Source organism: Anser anser, assembly GCF_964211835.1.
Source record: "Anser anser genome assembly, chromosome: 1".
Taxonomy (NCBI): domain Eukaryota; kingdom Metazoa; phylum Chordata; class Aves; order Anseriformes; family Anatidae; genus Anser; species Anser anser.
This window is the reverse complement of record NC_139720.1, coordinates 201458166-201470262: the sequence shown is the minus strand read 5'-3', so window position 1 is coordinate 201470262 and position 12097 is coordinate 201458166. Positions and strand designations below refer to the sequence as shown.

Genomic DNA, 12097 nt, shown 5'->3' with positions numbered 1-12097 from the left:
CATATGTAAATTAAAGTCTTAGAACCAGAGACTATCCCAAGTTGGAAGGGACCCACAAGGATCATCAAGTCAACTCCTGGCTCCACACAGCACCACCCAAAAATCAGACCCTGTGTCTGAGAGCACTGTCCAAACACTTCGTGAACTCTGACAGGCTCGGTGCTGTGACCACTGCCCTGGGAAGCCTGTCCCAGTGCCCGACCACCCTCTGGGTGCAGAACCTTTCCTAACACCCATCCTGACCCTCCCCTGTCCCAGCTCCATGCCGTTCCCTCGGGTCCTGTCGCTGTCCCCAGAGAGCAGAGCTCAGCGCCTGCCCCTCCGCTCCCCTCCTGAGGGAGCTGCAGGCCGCCATGAGGCCTCCCCTCAGCCTGCTCTGCTCTGGGCTGAACAAACCAAGGGAACTCAGCTGCTCCTCATACATCTCACCCTCCAGACCCTTCACCATCTTCGTAGCCCTTCTTTGGACACTCTTTAATAGTTTTATGTCTTTCTCATATTGTGGCACCCAAAACTACACACGGTGCTTGAGGTGAGCTTGCACCAGTGCAGAGCAGAGCAGGACAGTTCCTTCCCTTGACCAGCTAGCAACACCGTGCTTGATGCACCCCAGAATATGGTTGGTCCTCCTGGCTGCCAGGGCACAACGTTGACTCATTTTCAACTTGCCATTGTCCAGGATCTCCAGATCCCTTTCTGTGGGGCTGTTCTCCAACCTCTTGTCCCCCAGTCTGTACATACAACCAGTGTTGCCCCATGCGAGGTGCATAATCTGGCAGTTGCTCTTGTTCAGCTTCATGATATTGGTGATTGTCCAGCTTCCTAGTTTTTCAAGATCTCTCCACAAGGCCTCTTTACACTTGGCAGAGTCAACAGCTCCTCCTAATTTAGTGTTGTCTGCAAACTTACTTCGTAAACCTTCAAGTCCTGCGTCCAAGTCATTTATGAAAACATTAAAAAGAACTGGACCTAAAATAGAGCCCTGAGGAGCTGCACCAGTGACAGCTGCACCAAGCTGACAGCTTGATGTGACCCCATTTACCATAACCCTTTCAGCCTGACCCATTAGCCAATTGTTCACCCATCATACTTTGTATCTGTCTAGCTGTATGCTGGACATTTTGTCCAGACGGATACTTTGAGAAATAGTACTGAAAGCTTTACTAAAATCCAAAAAGATTACATCAACTGGCTTCCTTGGTCAACTAGGTGAGTGGCCTTGTCATAAAAGTAAATTAAGTTCTTTAAACAGGACTTTCCCCTAGTGAACCCATGTTGGCTTAACCTTTCATCCAAGCCAACAGTAGTTCAGCAATAACAATAGAAATATGGAACTTTGAAAAGAAGAGAATTCAAGCTAAAAATTAATAAAGTAAGGGATTGCTAATTGACAGTTGAAGCATTGTGCTGGGAAATCACGAAAGTATCTGTGGACTCATGGGACTCAGGCGTGCAAGCGCTCGTCGTATGCAATAACCCTGCAGTGATAGCATATGCACCACCTGCTCTGATAGAAGCTTGGGACAGCAAAGAGCTGACAAGTGAGAGAGAAAAGCAAGTATCTGAATCTGATCCAACTATCCATGCAAATATTTTGAGAAGTCTGAGAGAAGTTATAGAGATGAAAGTAAAGTAGTGCCTGTGTTGTAAAACCTAATGCATACACAGGAAAACCCACATACCGGGTACCCTTTCAAGTGTGGTTTGTAAGACTGATGAGATGAAGGAGGTCAAGCTCTTCCTTGGCAGACTTATTCCCTACATACAGCTGCATTATATTTAATCACTTCACTGACAATAAGTCTGCTGAGGCCAGGCTGATGTCCTCCAGAGCCTGCCCAGTTATGGGAACGGGCTGATCCTCACCCTCATGAACCAAGAGAGTTGCTCCACTAATTTGCATTAACATGAACTCATTAACAGCAATAGTGTCATGGGCTTTGAAGAAGATGGTGTAGCACAAACAGTGCTAAGAGACTACCTAATCCTCACAACAAGTTTATTAACCGTGATGAAGTTTGAAAAGCAGAGAACTGCCCTTGGCTTCCCAGAACTCTGGTTTCTCAGGTATGGCAGTTGGAAACAACAACAAAAACAGTTCTGTTCTGCAAAGCAAATATATTAGATATGAAAGTGGTAAAAGGATCAATAAACTCTGAACATTCCAATGTGTTTTTATGCCAACATTCAATGGAAAAGATATTTTTAAAATATGTTTTATTTGAACTTTGAATCGCTTACAGTACCATTTTGGAAAGCTGCTAGAATGCAGAACAATCAATTTTCCCTAAGCATCTGTGCACCAAGCATTAAAAAAGGCAAATATATATAGGGGTGCTCCCAAAACAACACTTTGTTTCTGTGTGCATGTGCTATAACAGAGCTGAAAGGAGTTAATTGGCTTCAGTAATTTGAATTCATGCCCTCATAAACAGATTAATCAAACCAGGAGTTAAAGATTGTGCTTGCCCTCCTTGCCGAGCACAAGAACAGGTATGTGTGCAGTACCATCACGCTACCCCTGTGTGAGCATTAGAGGAAATTCACTATTGGCATCTGTCCTGGAAAAAATGGGCCGTGCCATGTGTGGGCAAAAGATCCTATGCTTGAATACTCGTATTGATACTTCCTAAGTTCTGTTCAACAATTCTACACTACTTTGTCTATATGCATCAAGCTCATTGCAAGATTAGGGCTTCAAACTGGAGAGAGAGGAAAATTATTAAATGATTTTATTCCTTAACTTCCCTCCAATGTACTACGTTTAGTAAATATTAATTTTCATCTTAATAAATAAATCTTGAAAAAGGAAATCTGCATTCTTGGATTCACTTCATGTTTTACACTTGTGAAGCAGCGGTTTTGTCTCACATATCTGAGACATACAAAATAATACAAAATATGAGTTTATGGCTGTAATGTGCATTTCTTAGTAATTGCTTGTTCTCCACGTCTTAGAGGAGAATAATGGAATTTAGTGTTCTTGATAACTAGTCATCTAGGGCCAATATTTTAAAGAAATAAACAGACACAATTATTGTAAGTGCTTATAAAACTTAACCGAAAACTCAGGCTAAAGTTCTGACTAGTCCTGAACTGAAGTTCTGGACTTTCAGAAGTGGGAGTGTTGCTGAAAGTCAGCTTCTAGAAATACACATCATTAACAGCTAGACCCAAGAGATAATTTGAGCATATGTCTGCTTTTGCTTATCCTTTAGGGAAACTGGGATTCAAATTCTTCCTCACTGCAGGGAGTCTGAAATCCATCTTTCCAGTCTCTCTGCTGGTGTGAAGGGAGCTTCAGAATATTCTAGGTGTCTTACTCATAAAACAGTTGTGGGGATTTTTTGGTGGATGACTCCCAGGGACATTTGTACACAGTTTCTGTCTAAATTGTGTTTATTCAGGCAAGTCGGTAATAGGTTGAATGATTCTGGATGCCTAACTGAACACACCTTTGAAATGCCTTGTATTATAATGGGGAGCATAAGTATATTTGCAAAATGAGAACTGCAAATTTGTGGCTGACAATCGGAGAGCACACGAAAGCTTATACTTCTGATTTTGTTTCCAACCAGTAATTTCAATTTTGGTTAGAAAGTTCAGAACTTTCACATTGATCTCTTCCATACCTAATTATCCAAAACTCAATACTTAAGCAAGGTTAATACTTCAGTGAAGGCCAAGTACATACCCAAGTATGATAAGGGTTTGTCCTATTTTTTTTTTTTTAATTTTAAAAAAAAAGGCTTTTTCTTTGCAGTTTTCAGAAGTGAACTAGAATTTCAGTGGAAACTCCTGTCTGCCTTTCTCCAGTTAGGAATTATCTCATTTACTAAAGCGCTTCTGAAAAGATGCAGAAACGTACATGAAGATGCTAAGTGTGCTTTCATGAACAACCTTGGAGTGGAAGTGGGATTATTAAGGAGTGCCCCTATGACTTTGAAGTGAGATTTATTATCAATGAACCTTCACCTCTTGAGCATGTCTGACAGTCCCATGTCAATTGCTTGCCTTTCCTTGGATAACTTCAAAATAAAAACAAAGGTAAATTTTGCATTAAAGCAGCTATTTCTTCTAGTGATGTAACATGGTGATATCCAGGAAGAGTTACCAGAGGATTATTATTGTTGTCTTTATTGATACAGAAGATTTAATTTACAGAACATTAAGTGAACCCACCCTCTTCCTCGCCCGATATTTGAAGATGAACAGTTACAGACAAGAAAATGATCCAGTTACTTATAGCGCAGCTAATGATTACATTAAAATGGTTAACAATATCATGCTGTAAAATATAAGTGCATGTTCAGTATATAAATACAATAGCTTTCTGTTCCTTGTCAAGAACATAAGCCAATCACATTCTTCAGTTTAATTTACCTTGTGCTAAAGTACATTTCCTTATTAAATATATATTAATGTAAACCATACCCATTAAATCTGGAGTTTCACCCCTTGCATCTTAACTTGAACTTTATATTACAGTACTTTAAAAGCTGATTGAACACTCTTATTATTCAGAAGAGGTTTCTGTCAGATTTCCCATCTTTTAAATCTTTGGCAATGTTTCACAGGAACACTCTTATTATTCAGATGTAGTAGTTCTTCTCTAGTTCTATTAGTGACATTTTAGTTGCATCCAGAGCAAGATATTCTGATTCCTCACTCTTTCTATTTGAAAGAGCAGGCCACACAAAGCCCTGCATGAGTGTTAAAGTAACGAAAATCCTACACTGTAGGAGAAAATCAACATTGTATAAAATATATTAATAAACATTTTAAAGATGCAAAAGATACACCATTAAATATGGCAACAGTGACCCACTGCATAAAAACACTACTTCATACCTGGTCAATCAATGGCAATACATCTGTCTGAAAATCTGCTCCTTGACAGGCTGCTCCCCAGTCAGACATGGTAGTAAGATCTGTAAGGCTTCGTATTTGGGCCAGCTTATCCAAAGTTTGATGGCTCAGATGAGATTCCTCAAACCTATCAAGCTTCTAAACAGGTGGCCTGAATTTCAAAAAACCGCTGCATTCACCTATGCTATAGGGACCCATCTCAGCAAATCTTCACGTCATTATTCCCTTGCACCTGTCAAAAATTACCACCAAACTCTGAGCTGGTCAACTTCTTCTGCACCCAGGCAGAAGGATTTTCTCAGAGGTGTTCACTAGGACACAATCACTGAAGAACAGATGATATGAATGGACTTGACAATCCTTTATTTTCCAAACACACGTGGGTAGACAGATGCAAATCGGGAAAAATAGCTTTAATTTAAATCCTATTGGTCCCATTAAAAATGTTCCATGTAGAAATATTTAGTATCAAGTGAAATACGTTGCACAGAAACACAGTCTATCAGTGTGTAGTGTATGGTTTAGGAACACAGCAGGTTTATTACCAAGCAGACTGAAACATTTATCTTCAATGTGTTTCAAAACAGCTTAAAGACTAAAAAGCCTTGAAGACAAAAAGCTGAAGTTACCTTTTGTCTCTCTGATAATTACCTGTGTTTGCTCCTCAGTGACACTTTCATACAACAGGTTAATACCGTAGCATTAAACCAGCTGAGACTCAGCCCTTCAAAGTGCCTGTGAAGTATTTAACTTTGTCCACGCTAAAATAAAAATAAGAACATTACTCAGAACTATTGCTTGAACAAGGACACGCAGTTCAAACTACAAGCTGTAACAAATCCCTATCAGAAATGCCTTCAGTGGAGATGAAAGTGCTCATATACAGTCACCACATGGTAGATGACTGGAGAAATATTCTGAAGAGAAAATATAAATATAGATATATCTAGCTCTATATTATTTTAGCACTGTAATGCAAAATGGTAGATTACCAAAGGGTAAATTTCTGAGGAATATACAGAAAGCAACCAAAATATTATATATATTCTTATCTTCATTTGTATGAATATAATAAAGAGGTTTTGGCATACCATATGTCTTGGAGGAACATTATAATTAAATATATTCCTTAGAAAAAGGAATTTCTTCATAACAGAAAGGACTATGATAAATACAGTTCTATTATTTTACAAAATATAGAGTGTTTTTAGGAAACAAGACCAAAAATATAGCTTTGGCATTTGGAGTGAAAATCATCTTTGCAGTGTGAGCCAAAAAGTCAAATATGAGCCCTGAAAATCAGGATTCTGGCTGGGGACTCAGCACGCAGGCTTGCTGAACAGACCTCGTTTCTACCCAATTACCAACTTATCAACATGTTCTTTTTTCCTTCCAAAATGGACAAAAGAAGCAAAAATTAGCAAAGGGCATGTTAGATCCCATTTAAGGCAGAACATAAGCATGCAAAAATAATTGTTATATGCTCCAGTAGAAATATAGTTAGTCTACAGACTTAGCAATATGTACATAGCAATATGTAAAGGAAAAAATACCATTTTATACATTTGTACAGTTGAAATTAAGGATAAAGTAATAGTGTAAAAAATGGGTTAGGGCAGCAGTTACCAAAATGTACAAAAATAAACTACTTATATTATCTTTTGTGGTGTTGAATGTTTTTTGCTTCATTAAAGAAAGTAATATTGCTCTAATAAACAACATTTTGTAACATTTCCTTCAAAATCCAAAGGAGATAAATAATTACTTGCTAAAAAAATATCATTTTCACATGTATGCCCTATATCTCATGTAAGCTGTACCTCTCTACACAGTACCAGTAATCGAAAGCAAGTCCTGAGACAATCCACACCTTCAGACAGCCTGCAGGCAGGTGGGGCACTCTAGGGAAAACAGGCTTCAAAGCAGACACCCTCTGTGCCCCCCTGCAACTTACAGTGCTGTGAATTATAAGTTTCTTCACAGATAACCCACAGCTTATATGTGTGAAAGTATGGCGTAAGCTCCATTCTAGAAAGTAATGTTTCATCCTTTTCTTTCTCCAGCAGAAGTTGCCATCATGAAACCCGAAGCTGCTCGGGACAGCCCTACCCCTATGGCTCTGCAGAGCTCCATGGATGCCATTTCCCTGGAGCAAGGGTCTGGCCATGCTGAGCAGCTCATGGTACAGAAACAGATAGTAACAGATCAAGCAAGATGGCAAAACCACTCCTACCTGGCTCTCTTTTGCTCTAATAAAGGATCCAGTCTTTACCTCTAAGCCTTGCCCCTCTGTCAGTCTTGTACATTTTTCAGCTTAAATGTTCAGACTGTCAGCATGAAAAAGTGCCTTTATGCTTACTGTCATGTAACCCACCAACTGAAGTGGTCTGTTACACTAGCCTGTACTAGGAGGGTTTGGTGCTTCCAGTTGCTTAAGAGCTCCCCTTGGAGCCAACGTGAAAAGACTGAGCAAGAGTGCCTGTCATTCTGCACAACGCACCGTGATTCCAGACAAACCAGCTCCCAGGGACCAGAGCTACACAACTGCAACCACCCGGAAGTTTTTCCAAGGCAAACATCAAAGTCCCCAGAATGGAAATAAAAAACACAGGTCTTCATTTCTAAAGCCAGTGTCTCTGGTTCACTGGGGTGCATCCCACTAGAGACAGCCAAGAGAAGGTCCGTGCATCACTGAACTCCCACAGGAGCCCTTAAAACAGAGCAAGAGGGAAAACAGTAGTGCCTAGACTTTGTGTAGAGATATGATGGATGGACTGACTTCCACCTTTTCTGAGGAGGAAAGCATCTTGACTTCCTTAGGAAAATCCTTCCTCTGTTTTGCAAATAATCTAAGATCGTATTACCTTCCTGTATCATTGTATGTATTTTAAATCCTGACACCAATTCAGTTTTTCACTAGATGAGCACAGAAGATTGAGAGCAAAGGGGTTAATTCAGGTAGCAGATCTGAAGTAATGAGAGAAAGAACAAACAACAGAGTGAGAAAGGGCTGCATGCAATTTTTCAAGAATTCACTTAAAATCCACTGTAATTTGTCCCACGTGCAGGTCTGCCATCCATCTTGGATTCTCGTTAAGGAACAAAATAGTTCATGGCATCTGGTTGTTACTTTTAGCCAACCACCAAGTCTGTAGCATTTAAATCAGCAGAGATGCTCTCAGTTGTGTTAGTTAAAACCATGGATGCAGGGTAAATGATTTCTTCAACCGTCACATACGTCCCTGTTAAAAAGCCAACGACTCCAATGACAGCTATGAAAAGGTCTTTGAATATCGTCCACAAACTTAAGTTTTCCTTGTAGAAAGTGAGGATTTCAACCAGAGGTGGCAGAATCAGTGCCAGAGTGCTGCTGCTGACAGCTCCAACGAAAGAAATCACCAGGTCCAGGCGAGGGATCAGAACTGCTACAGCACCTAAAACACAAGAAGAGCAATATTGGCTGCACATTCAACATCCTCATGAAAAACAAAACTGTGACAAATACATAACTTATCATTCACTATTTATCCAGATACAAGTGGTATAGATTATACACACTGCATAGATGTATGTATTTATTTGTGAGTAAGGTACATTTTCATGCCCATGTGAGATACCCAGTTTTAATTTTTAATTTCTGTATGAGCTGACATAGCTCTAAGTTAAAGTTTTCTAGTACTTACATGGTAAATAAACTTGGCCCACTAATTACAGAGAAATATGAAATTGTACAGAGACATTTTTTACTTTTTTATGGTTTTTTTTGTAAGCCAAAAGAATAAAGTTCAGGCAGAACGGTGGAAGGAGATGGTGAATGCTGTTCAGGAGATACTGATAAAAAATACATCACTATTAATAACACGAAATGACATACAGGTCTTCAAAATGGACACAAAACCTACTGGCCACTCGGCAGCCTCAAACATTTCCATCACTTATCTACAGACTTGTCTCTGGAAAACTCTTGGTCTATACAATTGCATTCAATGTAAGAAATGTCACTGTACTAGTTGGTTAGCTGAATGAGAACTTAGTTCTGCCAAGATACAAGTCTGAAAACAAGGCCCACTAAGCCTGGTGGCACGGCATGGCCAGCCTCACCTCCTGAAGCCAGACCCTTCTTGGAAACAGCCCATCCTTACAGGAGGAGCAGAACCACTTCTGGTTTTAACCCCTTTGGCTGGCAACCCTGGGCAAGACACCCTAGTATTAACTTAGATATGCCAGTGAGTCATGTAACGTTTTCATTTCTCTGTTAGAAAATAGATTTCAAAGGCCAGCTGAGCACAGACCCCAGTATGATCGAGAGAAGGAAGCAATTGGAAAGAAAGGGAATGGGGAAAACTGCTGTAAACACCAGAATACCAAAATTAGCATATAATATATTTTGGTTCTTCCGTACCTTCCTTTCTTGACTCTTAAGCCATACCAAAAACATGTTTGGCTTTAGAGCAACTCCTCCACTAACTAAATATTTTGGAAATAACATTTATGGTGATAAGCAAATGGCCTAAGCAGGAAGGAAATCCTCACATAACACGCAAGGATGAAAACTAGAAAGTGTGTATTGGCTTCATAATTTCTCAGGCTGAATTTTCCATTTGCAGAACATCTTTGCTGGGGGCCGATTGCCACTGACTGCCTCAAATTCTGACAAATCTGATTATGAAAGGCAACATAGCCAAATTATGTTATTGCTAATGCTCTCCATTGAGAATATCCAACTTGAGGAAATCTGCACTGGCAAATACGCTCGTGAAAACAGAAACACGGTTTAGCAAATGCCCGTACCGCAGTGCAGTAGCAAATATTTTGGCTCCCGATGTGGTACAACTCATCATCCCACCTATTTTGCTAAGAGCTCTTCCTTTGCTGTACCAAACTTCTCTGCACTTCCAATTTTGAAATGACCATGAGCCGAAGGAGTTCAGTCCTGTCTGGTGAAGATATAATCAAATTCACTTGCACAGCACAACAGCTACCTGCTGCTACCAGGTAGCTGCCACAAGGCATTGTGGCACAAGCCACCATTTGCTACACATTTTAATAAAAACCCTTGCTACAGAGATACCACATAAAAAAGAGGTATGGCTGAAGGTACAAGACCACAGAGGGATAAAGGATTCTCCAACCCATCCTATTTGAAAGAACTACATAATGCACAGATCTGGCAAGAAAACACTGTTAACTTGTTATTGTTTGCCATGACTGTAGTTCATGAACTCTTTGTGATTCCACAGAGATATGAGAGACACAATGAGGCCAGAGGAAGCTTGGGTAGAGACGGAGGTATCCTTTGGGAACCCTTAAGAACACCATGACACTCAAAAATTGATGAGCCAAAATTTTAATCCCACTGTTATGATAGACCTACTCAATGACAAACAGTTTCTTCCACTGCATGAGTATGACACTAACAGACTGGAAACATCAAATGTTTACACATTATCTAGGACAAAGCTGAATAGAATGACAAAGGAATTACATCAAAGTTAACACAATACCCACCTCTATAACTTTTGTGGCCATAATTCTGCTCAGGCCATCACTCTGCTGCACCGATACTTGCACAGCAAAGCACAACAGGTAAGTAACTGAAAACTGCAGTTGAAGTACATTTGCAATGACTCTCAGCTAATGAATATGCTTAATGTGATCTTCTGAGGCATAGGGGAGGGCTACACATTTATTATCTTGCAAATTTGAGTTGCTGGTGTATTCATCAAGCATAGATTTTCAATTTTTGTAATAGACCTCTTTGACGTCTACATGTGTCCAGAATTCAGAAGGTACTGATTAATTTATAGTTGTTTGCTTTGAAACATTCTACTTTATTACAAATAATGAGAATATTTTTCATACTTTTTAACTGGAAAAAAAGACAAACTACAGTTTATAATTGCTTCAGATTATGGAAAGCAAAATGTTGTGTGTTGGTTTGGATCTTGTCAAATGTTTGACTTATATGTATTTGTATGAATCTGGGTATTGCTGTGGGAGGAAGTTTGGAAACATGTTTCAAGGTCCTATGTATTCTCTAACAATCCAAGGGAAATGCAAGTCCTATTTATTATCTACCAAAGAATGTCCTCAACAGTTAAGAATGGGGCCAGTTTCTTCTCCCAGTTTCCAGGAGAAGTATACAAGGGGCATTTCGACAGGCACAGAGCCTGATTTTCCCAGCCATACATAGGTTTCAAAATACCAAGTCAAGAAGAAATTCTGAACATTTATCAACAGTCATGAAACTTTCTGGTTTGGAAGCTCTGGGAATCCCAACTGAAAACAGAAGCCCTACAATATTAATGTCAGACTTGGGTTTTGGCCAACAGTTAAAATGTTGAATGAAAGAAAGCTCTAATGAAAGAGCAAGAGCCATACGAACACAGCATCTCACAAAGATATAAAGGATTTTAACACATTACTTCTACTTTAAACTCTGCTGTCTAATCTCAAAAACTAGTATTAATAAATTCTCTAGCCTGTCTCAATCATGTAGTAACACGTTTGTGTCAGCTGGGGCTTTGGGGGACCCAGGGGAAATATAGCAGAATGTTTCTATTTTCTTAAGGGACATATCAAGCCAGTGGAAAGATAGCATTAAGTTTATTCTGTTCATTTTAAAGCACTTCTTCTTTTACTAATTTCTCTCCCCATTACAGAATCAGTATACTAATAGCCAGACTTGCATGCTGAACTAATTTCAGTGAGATCTCTGTGGGGAACAAAAAGTTTCACCACCTCTTTACTACCGCTTTTCCAAGAGCATTGATATATTAGAAATGGGTGCTTGACATAACATTTTCAGGACAATTGTCCAAAAATAAATTGTCTTAAAAGTATAAAACAAAACTGTTTTTTAACAAGATAGCTGCCTATGATATGTCAAGGAATGAGTCCCTTTCAGGAGGAAAAAAAATGCCTACAATTAAATGTCTGCCAAAGAATTCTGTCTGCAGGCAAAATGGCACTTTAAAATACCAGCCTGAATCCTCCTTACTATTTTAATATCCCAGCCTGTGCTCCCCCCTCATATAAAGAATGCCTTCCTTGAGAGCTCCGCAATGGAAATGAAACTATTTTGATACGTATATACAAAGGAACACAAAACCAAGTAGAAACCTGTTATTAATCTGAAGAGAAACTGTCTAATGCAAATAATTAAAGCTTTTGTGAATAATTTTCAGAGCTTTGCACACACTTAGCAAAAATGTACACATCGGTGGGT

General features: G+C 39.5%; 1 protein-coding gene across 3 annotated transcripts in view; it reads right to left on the bottom strand.

The window, feature by feature from the left end:
• Positions 1 to 4121: 4121 nt before the first annotated feature.
• SLC36A4 (solute carrier family 36 member 4) overlaps positions 4122 to 12097 on the bottom strand; it is an 84266-nt gene continuing 76290 nt past the window's right edge. For all 3 annotated transcript variants that reach the window (XM_083816371.1, XM_083816372.1, XM_083816373.1), the window contains one exon: positions 4122 to 8303. In XM_083816371.1, coding sequence (XP_083672497.1) covers positions 8002 to 8303 — 302 coding nt within the window. In that variant the 3' untranslated portion in view covers positions 4122 to 8001. The remainder of the gene's footprint in view (positions 8304 to 12097) is intronic.